Source organism: Diadema setosum, chromosome 12 (assembly GCF_964275005.1).
Source record: "Diadema setosum chromosome 12, eeDiaSeto1, whole genome shotgun sequence".
Classification (NCBI taxonomy): Eukaryota; Metazoa; Echinodermata; class Echinoidea; order Diadematoida; family Diadematidae; genus Diadema; species Diadema setosum.
In genome coordinates this window covers 1,201,982-1,219,820 of record NC_092696.1, presented here as the reverse complement: position 1 = coordinate 1,219,820, position 17,839 = coordinate 1,201,982, and the positions used below count along the sequence as shown (strand labels likewise).

The 17,839-nt window shown below is 36.7% G+C and overlaps 1 protein-coding gene across 1 annotated transcript in view; it reads right to left on the bottom strand.

Moving 5' to 3' along the window:
* The window catches only part of LOC140236272 (uncharacterized), an 80,468-nt gene that overhangs the window by 2,317 nt on the left and 60,312 nt on the right, over positions 1–17,839 (bottom strand). Inside the window, 3 exon segments of the mRNA XM_072316229.1 lie at positions 462–530; positions 1,347–1,526; positions 2,829–3,011. Of these exon segments, the coding sequence (XP_072172330.1) occupies positions 462–530; positions 1,347–1,526; positions 2,829–3,011 (432 nt within the window).

Here is a 17,839-nt window from a genome sequence, read left to right as displayed (position 1 = left end):
GTTTGTTTGTTTTTGTTTTTTTTTTGTCGCTAAAATTACCGACATAACCTCGGAATAAAATATCTATGTATCAATATGTGATAGTACTAAAAGACCCTATCGTATAAGATCAGAGTGTAGAGCACATTGCTGATGTCCTTTAACTTGATTCTACATTCTTCGCAGCAGATTAATTCTACCTCCCTCTTGTTTCTCCTCACTGTTCACTATTACGTACTGCTGAATAAGATTGAACTGGATTAAGATAAGACGTCATACTCTTGAAAGAACTTCCTATAGTAAATCTCTTCGATGTTCTTCTTGTGACCTTTTCTCTGCTTCCACCCAGATGTCCCACTAAGGTAATGCTAGGCCACCAATAACTACACTTCATGAATATCACATATATGATTATTAATAATCTCATAATTGAGAAAACAATAGAGTGAGAAAAAGAAAAAAGTAATACCAAAATATTATACCTGTATGCCTCCTTGATTATCACTCAGGAAAGATCTTAATGGCTTGTCATTGATGGTGATGGACTCCACCTGTAACATGATGAAGATAATCAAAAGGACACATCGTTATCACTATTTACCAATTCTTATTTCCCTGAAAGAAATGGATTCATAGCAACATAGCTTGTATCATACTGGTTGGGTTTCCTTGTTAATAAGGAATGGCGCAACCACCTCCACTGCAGAAAATATCATTTGTCATTTTAAAAGTTTTCCTGTCAAAAGTCCTGGTACAATGTACGGCTACATTAGTTACGTTCAGACGACAATCCTTAACCTCGAGGATAGGAAACCTCGATGTTAAGCTTGTAGTTAGGGACCGTGAAGACGCACTCGTAGTTAGCTAACCTCGAGGTTAGCTCGATGTTAAGAGCCACGAGAAATCTTACGGTTAGCGCTCTAACCACGAGCCCCGGGGGTCCCCACTCGTAGTTAAGCAAGGTGTGGACACAAAAATCAGCGCACTCAAAGGGGCAGGTATTTAACCTCGTAGTGTTGACGCACGTCGAAGTTAACCTCTATAGTTTAGGGCTTGTCATCTGAATCTTATTATTGTCGGGTGGGAAATGATAAACATTAACATGATTTATAATGGTGATGCTTCAAATAATTATGATGTTTTTATTTTGAATTTCCTTGTGTGATAAATGATAATCTTATCCTTGTGCAAAACAAAATATTATCTGAAAACATCATTGCCCTTGCAACGGCTTTACGTTCTGCATTAAATTGGAATATCACCCTTTTAATAAGGTGGTTATAAACTCCCCTCCCCTCCCCTCCCCTCCCCCCCCCCCTTCCTCATCTTGAACAAATGATGAGCAAATTTCTATAACTGATTCTTACTTTACAGCGAGAAGCCTGTGAGGAAATTGTCGTGAAGAATGTCCTTGGCAGTTTAACCCGGTTAAGATTGGCACGTGTAAGATTGGGCAGACGACACAGAATTTCAGCCAAGTGTGCTGCTCCTGACTCTGAGACTAAGTTGGAGTACTGTTCGAAAGATTCCAAGGAAAGTTCGCTGATCTGTAAAAGTAAAAAAAAAAAGTAATGAAAACAAAGGAAAAAAACTAGAAAAGGCGCTATGGCGACTGGTATGCCTCCGCCATATCACATGGTTCTACGAATAGGTTTAGATAACATCTTGGCAATTTTAGACGGTAATTGACAAGCAAAAAGAAAAAAAAAAATGAAATGAAAGGACATGACAAGACTGTCATGAATGTTTTGAGAGTTTACTGTCCTTGACCTAGGTCCCATTTCTGTTTCATTTTTTTTTCAATGAAATGAAATTTTATTTAAAAAATATGTTTGTTGTTAAACAAATTAAAAACGTTCAATGTATTACAAAAAATGCATACTATGAATGAAACTAATAACTATTTAAAATAATTGCGTTAATGGAAAAGAAGGACCTACTTTGAAAAAAAAAAAAAAAAAAAAAACAAGCTTGTATAAATGCCGGCCACTCAGTACATTGAATTGACATTACAATTTAATTGGATGGCTAAATTTGTTTTGAAATCATCTTGTTGGGAGTATGTTCAGCATTTTAATCTTAGATACCTGACTTTTGACTCCATGACATCAAAATTCCCCAGAAAATCATTGACAGGCAGCATTATATAGACCGGTTCTAAGTGGCGTTTTGTGTATTGTGGACCTCTATCAGCATGGGCAGCGCCATTATTGCGGTGTTCACGACTGCCCCCCCCCCCCCCCCCCCTCCCGATGCACGCTCACGGACAGTCGCAATGCAGCGCGCGTGTGCAATGTTGTCTGCTCAGCTGTGTCTGCTGCCCTGGGGGTGGGCGGATGGGGGGTAGGACACCGCAGCTAGACTTAATGGCTGCACCCTGTAACCGCAACTTGTCTGCTGCCCTCAACGAACCCGAATTGGTCTATTTGCATAATGTACTAGGTTTCATGAGCCATTTCTGAAGTATGGAGAAAAAATATATATATTTTTCACTTGAATTTCCACCTTTAACATCATGGTCCCTGGTAATACATGTAAACAGTAAGTCTAAGAAAATACATTCAAGCGTTGTATAGATACTGGAGAAAAGTTTATTTCTAAGACTTTGACCCTGACCTTTGACCTTCAACCATGAGCAAAAGTTGACAGGCAAAACTTCGTCCACTCATACACATATCATGTAAAGTTTCATTAGCATGCCTCAAATGATTATCAAGTTAGGCTGTCCACAAATTAAGTTGAGTTAAGTTTCACTCCCTCAGTTACCGTTGTAATCTACATGTTTGAAGCCTACCACACTTCCAACAGCAAATGACACATTACATAATGCACAGTAAAAGATTACATACCTGGCACGATGATGCAGAGGTGACGGCTGTTGAAAGGAAAGTATCGGGCAGGTAGGGACATTTCAGACTGAAACTCGAAAGACGTGGCATAGCAAACACCCATTTGGCCAAGTCATCTCCCATCGAGGACTGATACTGTGAATCGTCTTGAATTCTGCCAAATATCAAGTGCAGATCTTGAATCTGCATAGGGGGATGATTCAATAGAAAAAAAGCGATATAATATAATCATGTCAAAATGGCAAGAGTGAATAACTTAATAATGAAGAGCTTGCTTCAAAAGAGATAAATCTATCATTTTTCAATGGATTTAGCGCCTTTTGGAAGCAAGCTCTTCATAATATCAAAGAAACCAACATTAACCAAGACAAAGGTGGAAGCCTGAAACATGTCTTATACATGTATTTTTCGCAATGATCGACGATGTACTCCAGTAGACACCTCTAGTAGACCGTCGGAAATACGGAGATGACAGGACCATTGCTGAGAATAGGAAAATCAACTCTGCAAGGGTAGTCCCGGACATACTCAAGGTACACGTGTGCAGAAGCGGAGATGAAACTCAACCCTTCGACAAGTAAAGTGATGCGTGTTGCGTTCACCAAAACACCTCTTCCACCCCTCTATTGACTAGGTTAAGCTGAACGTCAACGTATTGGAAGAAAATGATAAACGAGGTCAAGTTCCTTGGTGTTCCTATTCAAAGCAACCTCCGTTGAGATTTGCATATTGACGACATTGTCGAGGATGCTCTCACGTACTCCGCGTCATGAAACGATACAGGGCGCCATCTGAAGACCCACGAACCATCTTCACTAGCTACATCAGACCAGTCCTAGAGTATTGTGTACTGGTATGGCACCCATCCATAACGAATAAACAAAGTAACGCCATTGAAAGGTTCAGAAAAGAGCGCTCCGTATAATCTTGGGTAATAGGTATCAATCATATAAGGAGGCCTGTGTGATGTGTAACATTACTTCACTCTGTGATAGAAGAGATCAGTTGTGTCTGAGGTTCGCTGACTCACTCTATGCAAGATTTCCAGACTGGTTTCAGCCGAACCAGAGCAGCTACAAAACCCTAAGACATAGCAAGTGCAGGACTAAACGCTACAATGCAATGACTAATTTGACAATGATTCTTAACTCAGCTTTAGATTGGCTGTTTAAAGTTTTCAAGTTGCCGACGCACAACCAATCAGTAACCAAGATGCCACACTGACCAATGAGATCACTTCCTCGTTGCTAGGGGCGGAGTCAAGCTGCAGCGCTATAAAATCCAAATCTTCGGACACGCTTCTGTTCCGTTGAAAAACGGAAAACCATGGCCCAGAAAAAAAAAAACACGCTATTTTCTTGTCTTTCCTTTGATCATTTAGCTTCGAGATTTCGATAGATAGATGATAGAACATATAATAGACTACAAAATTAGGTCAAACACAGAAATCCGAGCGTTTTGACGGATTTTGATGATCTGCCTTCAAACTCCATTTTCTTGTCTCACCCGTCAGCGATTTTAGGATTCCTTTTGTTGTAGCGGGTCACATAATTATACATACTACAGGGCTCGACACTTTATCGTTTTGTTGTTGTTGTTGTTGTTGTTGTTGTTGTTGTTGTTGTTGTAGGTTTTTTGTTTTGTTTTCTTCTTTTTTTTTCTTTGGCGGTGATTTTTCATTCGAGAAACTGAAACCTTAAAATCTAACATTTTTGTCCCCCTAATAACCTATTGTGAATCTCAGTTGTTCAAACTATGGTGGGCTTGCATCCATTTAAAATGGCCCTGATATTGACCTTCAAGCCACGAACAAGACAAATGAAGGTCAAAAACCTAGGAATAATGAGTAGCTCTGGTGGGAAATGACGTCATTCGATGTATACCAGCCTATTTCACTGTATGCTCATGTTTCTGTATCCATTTTAGAGTAGAGATAAGCTGAAATACCTTACATTAATTGTGACAGTGCACCTCAAAACGAACATAAAGTCGCACACACTGATTTTGCGTGAGGACTGAAAATAAGTGAAATTGGTCAACCTAGCCAAACTTGACTTTTTCATATTTTCTGAAAGAGCGGGTCTTCTTTTACATTATGCTAAAATTTGGTATCATAAAACGAGCAGGAAAGTGTGTTTTTTTAGCAGTTTACCTCGAACATTTTTGGTAGAATAGTGTGATTAGGTGTGTCTTTAGAATCCCTTTTTCATTTCTGAAAAACCTTGTCCACACTCTTCACTTTCAACTCTAATACATTTTGAAAAGATAGGGCTCCTGCTTTGAAAGTTGGCATTAATTACGGACAGAATGTGCTAATGAGGCATGCTTAATTTAAGTTTAATCTGATAATCCCTTCATTGTTATTACTCTGGTGGTTTACTTCCTGTTTTTTGTCCCATTCATCACACAGCCAGCACGGTTTGGTAAAGATTAAGCACTTGAATAGACACTGTACTTCTGAGCCTCTTTTCTCAGTTCACACTTTTCCTGAGTTTGTGTTTTCTTTCCAATATTTAGATAGGTTAGGAGAGTCCATTTGTTTTGAGTTATACATCATTTTAAAGCTTAAAGTCTGCTCTTTCAGAATATGGTCTTAATTAAAAATTCATGTCTGGCGACTTTTTGTTTGTTTTGAGGTGCAGGGTCACAATTATGATTACTATAATCGTATGACTCGCACACGAAAAACAAGAAGAAAAGTGAATTGTTTTGCTCAGCAATGCTGACTGTCTACTCTTAGTATTTCGGAAGACGTAGTCCCTTTTCTTCAAATACGGAAATTTGAAAGCAATGGCAATAGTAGTTTTTGTTCATTTTATGTAATATTGGACATGGATTGGATTTGAAGGGTTGTACTATTAATTAGCTGCTCATGTGTACCCAACACGTGTTGAATCTTACAGGCTCTCATGAGCCGAGAGTATCAGTCATGATAGCTACAGCGCGTCATAAATGTATTTTATTATCATAAGCTACTGAAGAGGAAGCAGTGTATGTGTGGTAAGTCTGTAGAACACTGTTTTTTTTCTCATTACAAATGACAATCCCTAAAACAAAACAAGTGTTAACTGGCACACGTTTGGGTGTTATAATCATTACCAGCATTGTCACATTAGTAACGGACAATCACTGCTAGTAACTCCAGAGGGTTTCTGCTATAAGAGTCACAAGACTTTGTGAAATGGAGGTAGGCCTACTCAATGGCCACAAGACATTTCCAATTCAAAAGTCTTTTCCGCCTACAATGAGTTGTACCAAAATATGACACTGGAAATCATTCCAAAGAAGATGCATTTTGGTGTTTCACGCTTGATTGTGGCTATATGTAGACAATAGAAACTTCGGAAAATGCAGCTCTACAAACACGCAAAATGGCATCTAAAAAAAAAAAAAAAAAAAAAAAAAAAAAAAAACATGCGAAAGAAATAAGAAAAAAACATGATCAAAATCAAATGGAATCAAATTAGGCAATAGTGTAAACTGCATAAAATGGACAGTTTAAGTCATTAGATAATTATGATCAACGAAACGTTGAAAATGATTTATGAATTACAATATAAACTACCGAGCGAGGATAAGGGCTTCAAAAGTCCTTATCCACACTTGGTAGTCTACATGTTGGAAGCATACTACGCTTCCAACAGCAAATGACACATTACATATGCACAGTAGAATATTACAAACCTGACAGGATGATGCTGAGGTGACGGCTGTTGAGAGGAAAGTATCGGGCAGGTAGGGACAATTCAGACTGAAACTCGAAAGACGTGGCATAGCAAACACCCATTTGGCCGAGTCATCTCCCATTGAGAATTGATAGTGGGAATCGTCCTGAATGCTGTCATCAAAAATCAAGTGCAGATCTTGAATCTGCAGAGGGGGACGAATCAAAATATTAACAGAAAAAAGTGATAACATTATGATCATATTAAAATGGCAAGAATGAATAGCTTAACAAATGAAGAGCTTGCTTCCAAAGATATAAATCTATCATTTTCAATGGATTTAGCGCCTTTTGGAAGCAAGCTCTTCATATAGGTTATTATCGAAGAAACCAACATTAACCAAGAAAAAGATGGAAGCCTGAAACATGTCTTATACATGTATTCCTCGCAATGATCAACGATGAATTCCAGGAGACACCTCTAGTAGAGCGTTGGAAGTACGTAGATGACATGACCATTGCTCTGAATAGGAAAATCAATTCTGCAAGGGTAGACCCGGACGCGTGGTTTTTTTTTTTTTTTTTTTTTTTTTTTTTTTAGACGGCACAGAATGATTGGGGCATGGCGGGTATTAAACCTATGGGAAACACGTTGGGTTAGGGTTAGGGTTTAGGGTTATGGTTAGGGTTAGGGTTTGAGGGTTAGTGTTATGGTTAGGATTAGGGTTAGGGTTAGGGTTAGGGTTAGGGTCCCCAATCTGTGCCGTAAAAAAAAAAAACGAGTCCCGGACATACTCACGGAACTCAGTAGGTGGTGTGCCAAAGCGGAGATGAAACTCAACCCTTCGAAATGTAAAGTGATGCGTGTCGTTCACCAAAGCACCACTCCCGCCCCTCAAGCTTAAGCTGAACGATAATGTATTAAAAGAAAATAAGAAACAAGGTCAAGCTCCTTGGGTTTCCTATTAAAAGCAATCTTCGTTAGGATTTGCATGTCAACGACATTGTCAAGCGAGCTGCAAGGAAGCTCTACGTACTCCGCGTTATGAAACGATACAGGGCGCCATCTGGAGACATACTAGCCATCTTCACTAGCTACATCAGACCAGTCCTAGAGTATTGCGTACAAGTGTGGTATTCATCTAAAACAATACTAATAAACAAAGTAACGCCATCGAAATGGTTTAAAAAAGAGCGCTCCGTATAATCTTGGGTAATAGGTACTAATCATTTAAGGAGGTCTGTGTGATGCGCAACATCACTTCACTCTGTGATAGAAGAGATCAGTTGTGTCTGATGTTCGCTGCCTCACTCAATGCGAGGTTTCCAGACTGGTTTCCGCCAACACAGAGCAGCTACAGAGCCGTTAGTCATAGCAACAAACTCAGGGAGATCAAGTGCACGACTGAATGTTACAGGAGCAGTGTAAATGACTTATTTAACAAATATTCAAAACTCAGCTTGAGATTCTGGTTGTTTAAAGTTTTTCAAGTGGTACTTGTATTGTACAGGTAATTTTATTATTGTTCTGTGTTCACATTATAACTCACACCAAAGGTATATAATTCAGAGAGGAGACATTTGAATATGTTTTCAGATTGATAAGTTGCATGTTGGTAAGGTTGAATACTAAAAGAATTTCGTATGATTTTTATTTTACAATTACCATAATGTGATAAAATTTTCAATATAACACAATGTGAAGACAAAATATCATTATATTATGTAAAATATATCTTTCGGTTATTGTATACCAGACAGTGTGAATGTGTGATAATTTCTGATGATGTTTTACCTTGAATTAAAAATTAAGCTGAAGCTTGTTTGTTTCAGTTCGTAATATGTTTTTGTATATCCTGAATACATCTCCATTTTGCAACTTTTCTAAACCTTTCTCTCTCCCCCCTCCCCCCCCCCCTCACTCACCCCCTCACTTTCTTTTTATTTATCTCTCTCTCTCTCTCTCTCTCTCTCTCTCTCTCTCTCTTTCTCCAGTTGCATACTATGTTCTACAACCTAGACGGGCATTACGTGCATTATATAAAATGACTAAAATGTGATATGAATTTGATTTCGCGTGAGTTGAAGAGGCTCTAATCTTTTTTTTTGTAAGTCTCTAGAATTATTATCAAGCATTCTAAAAATCACAATCACCAATGAAATCATTTTCAAAATGAATTATGTATTAATCAGTATGTCGTGATTGGGATGGCAGGATCAGATTACGTACTATTAATTTTGTATTTGCAATGTCAAATGTTTGGGAAAGGGGTCATGGTGGCCGAGGCACCCACATACAGTGGGATTTTTTTTGTTTTGTTTTTTCCTTTGGCATGCCATGGTGACCTTATTTTGGGGTTGGGGCAGCTGAAACTTGAACGGGACGTCGCTTGACTAATTGTCTGACCAATAGTCTGAGAAAGTCATTTATACCAAAATTTGAGATACAAGGTCTTGTCGCCCCAGCGACGATGTGGTACTGTGATGTATTTTTAATAAAGTATAATCTGGTTTATAAACGCGGGATGGATGTTTATTCTTCATTAGTCACAAATTTTATTCATATTTCTAACGACATTTCATGATAAATGGTTGCATATATATTCCTCTTATTAATGTTATTGTAATTTGAATTATAGTGTTAACGAATTAGTGTTCTATTTTAATGTATTATTCTCAGCGTAATAATTAACGATATGTAATTCGGAAATTTGTTTCAGGTCTCAATTAAGTTTTGAATCATTTCTACCTACCTTTCTCTCTCCCCGTCTCTCTCTCTCTTTTCCTTTCTCTCTCTCCCTTTCTCCCTCTCTCTATCTCCCTCTCTCTCTCCACACACTCTCTCTTCTCACACTTGGCTCTGTAGTTTTCATGGTCATTTTACGTGCATTATGTACAACGAGCAAAATGTGTTAAGCATCTGATTTCAGTATTGGAGTAAGTTTAATTTGATTTGTTTAATCTGTTGTATGTTTTTGTTATCAAGTTTATACTTTGGAATAGATACTCATGTGGAGGTACATGACATGGCCATTATTTATGATCTTTGCTTTTATTGTGCAATATTTAACCCTGATATTTTTTTTTGTTTTTTTCTTTTTAATCCATCTTTTTTTTTTCTATATTATACTCCAATGTTCTCACACTCACTCACGTAAAATATCTGCAATTCAGCCTGCGGGCTGCTATGGATGTTGTCCGATAAAAATGTATTTGTTTTCATCATCATCATCTATGTACAATGTACATGTGTATAGATCCCAATCCTAAGACACAAGATCAAGCCATTGCAAACAATTTACTGACAAACTTTAATCATGTCTTCTCCTTCTTCTTCGCTTGGTTCAGTCTGCACCTTACCATAAGATGAAGATTCTTGCAGACTGTTTTATTTACATTATAATACTGTTTATTTAAAGATATTTACAAGCACACATTATGGAGAACAAAGACAGACTAGCCACTGTGATGAACCGTTAGCCGGTTACGGAATGCTCCCACAGATGGCGCTGCAGCAATGTTCAAGGACAGGGAATTCCAGCTCCTTACTGCTATCGGAAAGAACAAATGGCGATGCGATTCAGTTTTCGAGTGTGGTATATGAGACGAATGTGGTTGGGTGGCTCTTGTCAACTGGGTAACCTTGTGATATTATAGTCTTGTGCCGGAAGATGAGTAAGTTTATTGTGTAAACTTGGCGTCCCCATAACGCGAAATGACATCGATCGCTCACATTGAACCGGAAAGCGCTCAAGGGATGATAAACACCACCGATCCATAATCGCAAAGTTCTGCTCTACTCCTACAGGAAGCGATCTGAACTCATCAAAGCACGTAAAAAAAAAAAAAAAAAAAAAAAAAAAAACTCAAAAACTCCGGGATCACAATTCAAGAGGATCTGACACCCCACAATGCAGAACTCTACACAAAGACCTACAAAAACCCAAAAGTCAAAGTAGCATGTACTCAGGATGGCAAAATCATTGCCTCAATCCAAGCCTCAGGTGGAAAGATGATCACAAAATTGATCACTTCGGGCAAACACCTATTAAAGAAGCCTGTGAGCTGTCGTGTACAACTGTACAGATATTGAGATCAGTGTATAATTAATGTTCTGTTAATCTGAAAAATAATTACTCCCTGCAGTATGGATATTTTTACATAAACTCTTATTTTTTTAATTGCTTTTTCCCCCTAATACAAATGAAGTTTTGTTTTTGTGATTGTGCATAAACTGTGTATGATTGTATTTGCATAGTGTATGCCTTTTAAATTATATTTTTGACACTGTATTTATTTATTCATTTTCTATTAAGACATTTTCCCGTTTGTAGTATGTTTAATTCATGTCTGTGTGTTACATGTTCACAGCCTGTTCTCTCTGAAGAAGTCACTGCTTTGTAGTTTATGTTCCCATTTGGTGCATGTAGAATGTATTCCTGATTTTTCACTCGATGACTTTGAAAAACTTGGTGAAAGTGAAAGGTCATCCTGGTATTGTCATGCATGCATTGGTAAGGAATTGCCTTTTAATATGCACTCCTCTGATACTGATTTTTATAACGCAATAAATATTTTTTTTTTTTAATTTTGAAACAATGCATTCTCAGCATTCAGATTTTTTTGTGTGTTGATAATGATATTAAGGATTTTTTAAAGGACGATATTGATGATGATACTTCAAAATATTTTACCCAAGCTGATTTTAGTGCATTTTAAAACTGTAAATATATAAAAAAAAAAATCATTTTCTGTTTTTCATATTAATTGTAGGAGTTTACCGAAGCATTATGAAGATATTGCACTGTTATTGGATTATCTTGAGTGTTCTTTTAATGTTATTGCATTGACAGAAACTTGGTTCGATTCTAACAATGCAAAATATTATTCTTTTTGTGGATATGATATTGTCAGTAAAGAAAGGATAGATAAGAAGGGAGGAGGAATAGCTCTTGCCATTAAAAAAGATGTGAAATATGTTATGAGACCAGATATAATATTAGTATATTCAATGATGAATGTGAAACTCTGTTTATTGAAATACATAAATCTTATAAAAATGTAATTATCGGTGTGTGTTACAGACCACCCTGTAAATCTGTAAAAGGTTATCTTAATCATTTGAAAGAGATATTATCTGTTGTTAATTCAGAGCATAAGGAATGTATATTGCTTGAAGATTTTAATATAGATCTGATGAAACTTGATGTTAGTTCTTATTCACATTAATTTTTAAAAACATTTTATGCTCATTCATTCTTACCTATGATAAACAAACCGACAAGAATAACGGATAAGTAAATGACTTTGATTGATAATATTTATTCAAATTATGATGATAATGTAAGTGTTTTTTCTGGGATAATGGTGACAGAAATATCTGATCATTTGCCTATTTTTTATGTACATGTACTTGATAATGGTGTTTCTGATGATGGTGGTATTGATAAACAGCAGATGCAGCATGAAGTTATTGATGTTAATATGTGTAATTGTATGCAGCAATTAGAAGAATATAATGTTATGTTTAAAGAAAATGACAGTAGGGATCCACAATATTTATATACAGACTTTATAGAGTTTTATTGTAATGCATTTGATATGTGTTTTCAAATGAAGTGTGTTAAGAAAAAACAAATTAATAAACCTTGGTATTCGTATGAACTGAAGAAACAGTGTTTAAAAAAAAAGGGGTAGGTTGTACAAGAAATATTAAGAACCCTTCCCAATACCGAAAAGAATGTTACCTTAAATCTCGTAATGTATATACCAATGCTGTTAAAGCTGCCAAACGAAAGTATTATTTTTGTAAATTTCAGAATTTAAAAGGTGATATATCTAAGACCTGTAAGTTGATTAATGATGTATTACAAGTACGTAAATCGAGGGTTCAACAGAAGGTGTTTCAACATGATGGTAAAGTATTAGAAAATCCTGAAGATAAACTGAATAGCACAACATTTTAATCGTTATTTCATTAATGTTGGAAATAAGATTGTTCAGGCTGTAGGCAAGGATTTTATACTCACAGAGATTTTTAACATGGAAATTATAATCAAACTGCTGTTTTTAAACCTGTAAATAAAAAAGAGATTATTGATTACGTTTTAGCTTTGAAAGATGGAAAGGCTCCAGGGTATGATCAAGTTAAGTCATTGATAGTTAAGAGAGTAATTCATATAGTATGTATACCTTTGTGTTCAATTTTTAACCTGTGTCTTGAAACAGGCCAAATACCAAAGGAGTTAAAGTTAGCAAAGGTAATCCAAATTCATAAGACAGGACCAATTGATGTGTTTTCAAATTACAGGCCCATTTCATTATTAACCTTGTTTTCTAAAATATTTGAAAAGTGTCTGTATGTTAGATTACAAGGTTACCAAGATAAACATGGAATGTTATATAAAAAGCAGTTTGGATTTAGAGCTAAACATTCTTCATCTCATTTTTTATTGGACTTTTTTTGTTTAATTCATCAAGAGCAATAGAGAATAAAAAATAATAGTTGGGATTTTTCTGGATTTCAAAAAAACATTTGATTCTATTAATCATAAAATATTAGTGGACAAATTATGTTTTTATGGGATCCGCGGAGTAACACTTGAATTGTTACGGAATTATTTGCTTGAAATAAAACAATTTACCGTATTTTCTGATCATAATTCTTTACATGAAAATATTGTGTGTGGAGTACCTCAAGGGTCAATATTAGGTCCACTTTTGTTTTTGATTTTTATCAATGATTTATCAAATATTTCCAGTGCTATGAATGTACTGTTGTTTGCTGATGGTACTAATTTGTTTTTTTTTTAAACATGAAAATGTAGAATGTTTGGTTAAAATGATTAATATGGAACTGTGTAAGGTTAGCAATTGGATAAGTGTAAATAAGTTACAACTGAATTATGTAAAGACGCATATGATGATTTTTAACTCTCGTAAGAAAGATATAAATACAATATTGAAGGTATTTATTGATGGCCATGTAATAACAAATGTAAAGACAACAAAATTTTTAGGCATTAGTATTGACTGTGATCTAAAATGGAAGACACATGTGAATGATATATTGTTAAAGATATCTAAGATCATTGGAGTTATGGGTAAATTAAAAACGTGTTTGCCAAAATGTATTCTTTTAACCATTTATAATTCATTGTCACATGGGTTAAACCAGAGTCAGATATAATCACACATGCCACTTACTGATCTAGTATCTCAACCAATCTGTAGTTTTTATTCGGACACAACAACCCTCAGGGCTTCACAACTTCAAAACATCGTTAACTTATATCTCATCAACTGAGTTCCTCATTCGTGTACACGAATTTTGATTCTCAGATCCATACACAAGTACCTTATTGGATATCTCAGGTTCCTGATATGAACCTGCTGTGATATCTTTACATCAATAACCACTCAGTCGCCCTTACTACTGTTACAACTGTTGCAGTGCGTTTTTACACCACTTCTGCATCTCACTTTTCACTTAGGGCGAGTATGGGACCTAGCTAACTAACATGGGCTAGTATACTCATGTTTAACACCATTCGATAACACTTGTAACACTTCCTCTAAAAAAAGGGGGGGTAGAAATTATAATTGTTACTATACACACGGGTAATCGTTACTCCATTAATATCTATATACCACCCCCACTTACACTGTGTATATGGTCCTTGTGGTACACTTGAAGCGACTAAATATCCTCCTACTGATATATCATTAAGTGTTCAACTTCTAAGTAGTCTGTGTTATCGAACAACAAAAAATATATTCACTCCACCTTCTCCAAATGCTACGAAAAGAGCATCAAAATGGAGCATCAAATGCTCGAGCTCACTATACACAGTTCCTCAAACATACTTCCAGGTACATTGCTCACAATTCGCCATAAGAAGGCGTGTACGTGTAGGGGACATAAACTCAACAATCTCTTGCTGAGCTAATAATCATTCGGGCTTCTTAGCCCTTCATCTTGTCAGTCATGCACAAACACACACACAAAAAAAAAAACACCTCGCGGTCGCATCATATATGATAAAAAAATATTGTTGTCGTGTATCATAGGCACTGATGAACATCTCACTCTTCTCCAAATTGCAACGTGGTGAGCCAACTCAAATGTAATCGGGCGTATAACATCGCCAGGTAACTTGTTTGGCCACTGTTCCTAGTACATGAAATGTCCAATGTTCAATTGTCAGTGTACATCACCAATGTTGCTGGACGCGAAAAAAGCATACAGAAGTGTCGACGGGCGGATTGAAGAGCGTAGTTTTGCCAACGTTCAGCACATCCAGTGAACTGGTTTTCCACTGGCCGGTATCGCAGTTGACAGCAGCCTTCACCGCATCTTGAATGGCATTGCCGACTTTGGGGCGAAGTCCCGAAACCCAGTTGCCATCTAAATTATCAAAGCATTGTTACGAAACCTTACATACTACGGGCAGCTGACTTTTTTTATATACATAAATCTTGATGCTTAAATACTCAATTTTGTATAATAGCATGATGTAACATGAACTCTAAACAGTACACATCAATGTATCAGTCTTATTCATACCTAGCTTCACTAATATCATGTTGTTATAACGCTGTTTTCACCATCACGTTAGTGATATTCAATCTCACACAGCATACATGACAAATAATGCGTTTCATGTCACATCATTATTGTTCCTGTATAAAAAACAAAGAAATACACAAATAACCGAGAGTACTTACTGCTGGTTGTATGGAGAGTATTCTTCTCCGTAGAGAGGAAAAAGAACCCTGGCTTCAAGTGGTCCAGACTGGCTTAAAAGGATTAATAACTGGCGAGGTCCTGCTACGACTCCTCCTTCGACCACATCCCTGCTCAGTCTGTCACACACTTAAGATATTCTTACCCTATCATATACAAAACTACACAATGTACTACATATAAACCCTGGACGGCTTGCCCGCGGAATCTGGCACCTGTGGAAATTCCACCCTTTTGTCTCATTGCTTTTGTCTCATCGCATTCCCCACACAGCTGTCTGCAGTGGGTTATAGAAAACACACTCGTCATTTTGTTACAACACAACTCGCGCTTCATCACATTTCAACGCACTTATACTACACCAGCAATGGCAACTGTTCCTACTCTATTCACTGGTATATGTGACCGTGCACCTCAAAACGAACATAAAGTTGCACACACTGATTTTGCGTGAGGACTGAAAATAAGTGAAATGAGTCAAACTAGCCGAACTTGACTTTTTCATATTTTCTGAAAGAGCGGGTCTTCTTTTACATTATGCTAAAATTTGGTATCATAAAACGGGCAGGAAAGTGTGTTTTTTTAGCAGTTTATCACGAACATTTTGGGTAGAATAGTGTGATTAGGTGTGTCTCTAGAATCCCTTTTTCATTTCTGAAAAACCTTGTCCACACTCTTCACTTTCAACTCTAATAACTTTTGAAAGGATAGTGCTACTGCTTTGAAAGTTAATAATTATTAATTATGGACAGAATGTGTTAATGAGGCATGCTTAATTTCAGTTTAATCTGATAATCCCCTCGTTGTTGTTCCCCATTGGTTTACTTCCTGTTTTTTGTCCCATTCATCGCACAGCCAGCACTGTTTGGTAAAGATTAAGCGCTTGAATAGACACTGTACTTCAAAGCCTCTTTTCTCAGTCCACACTTTTCCCGCGTTTGTGCTTTCTTTCCAATATTTAGATAGGTTAGGAGAGTCCATTTGATTTGATTTATACATCATTTTAAAGCTTAAAATCTGCTCATGTCTGGCGACTTTTTGTTTGTTTTGAGATGCAGGGTCACATTGTCACGACTCAACCCAATCACCACATCATGACAATCAAAATGTTCCGCTCCATTCCTGGCAGATCGCACCCAAACCATCACAACAATGTTGCAAAAGACCACGATTGGGAAGCCATGTCTTGATCTGAGAGCGATAACTTGCTGCCGACCTCTTTTTTATTGGTATTAGCCTTGTTCAAGGCGCATCACATCTCCCCCCTTAAGACGGGAAGTTATGGAAGAACTTTCCAGTCAAACTGCAAACAGTCGTTACAAACATGTTCCGAAACACGATACATAAAAATGCACAGTTGTGTGTTCATACACTAAAGTGGATTCTTCACATAAACAAGCTCAGACTTAATGAGCCTTATCAAAACCTTTCTTGAGCGTAGGCTAAGTCTAAATATAGATCCACTACCTGCTCGGAACAAGCATGTGCGTATACGCGCAAAACTTTACAACCACAACATTCCTTGTTTTCTTTTCTTCTTTTTTTTTTTTCTGCTTGGTCATAAATCATGAAACATGTATTCTCTTTAGCTTTCCTGAAATGCTTATGAGTATCAAATGGCCAAACATTTCAACACCTAGTCGAAATCTAAGAAATGCTGCTGGTTCAGAACAAAATACACTGTAATTGTATCATGAAACAATATACCATAAGTATGGACATATCAAACTTCTCTCTTAGCTTGATGTGCATATGCTTGAGAAAAACCGCTACACATATCACTGATTAACCTGCATACACTGACAATCATGCAGGTTGAATACTGAACTTTATACGGTTTTGTTGTTGTATTATGTCACCAATAACAGAAGTAATCTTCCATTCACTATACTTAGTAACCATTTTTACATGGTGAGCTTGTAGCAATCTGACCTTTGATGAAAACTGACATAACAACGCGTTCAGCTCAACTGTTTGGTCTGACAAACATCTCTACATTTCTAATTTCTTGACACTTCTGTTCAAATACTGTAAAGCTTTGTTCCTCAAGACAATAAATGCATGTACAGTGACTAGCGTATAGCAAAACAATGCAATTATGAACACCTGTTATACTCTCTCTGTTTCTGAAACAAGATATCACATGAATATAACCTGGTTATGTCTGTACACCTGTATGGTCTCATGAACCTTACACATTCACAACATTATGAATATCATAGTGTCATAATTTCACTCAGTCGATATCTATGCTATGGAAAATGTGTATAATTGGTCAATTCTGTGATGCCACAAATTCCAACTCTTGCAGATTAAGCATTTGAAAAAAATGCAACAACAGCTTTTGTGTGCTTGTGTGTGCTTTTTGCAAACAGCAATGCAACTTAATTTGCAGTTCCAATTAATACAATGTCTACATTATACCCTGTATCAAAATATGCTGTATTACTGAAAACCCCTTTCTTCACCATATAAAGCATAAAACATAGCAAAACTCATGCTATATCACTTGAAATGATTTTGCCCTGTTTTGGTGCAAAAATCATGACCATTTGGAAAACATGCTGTCTTTTTCCCTGCAGACAAGAACAAAAAGAATAA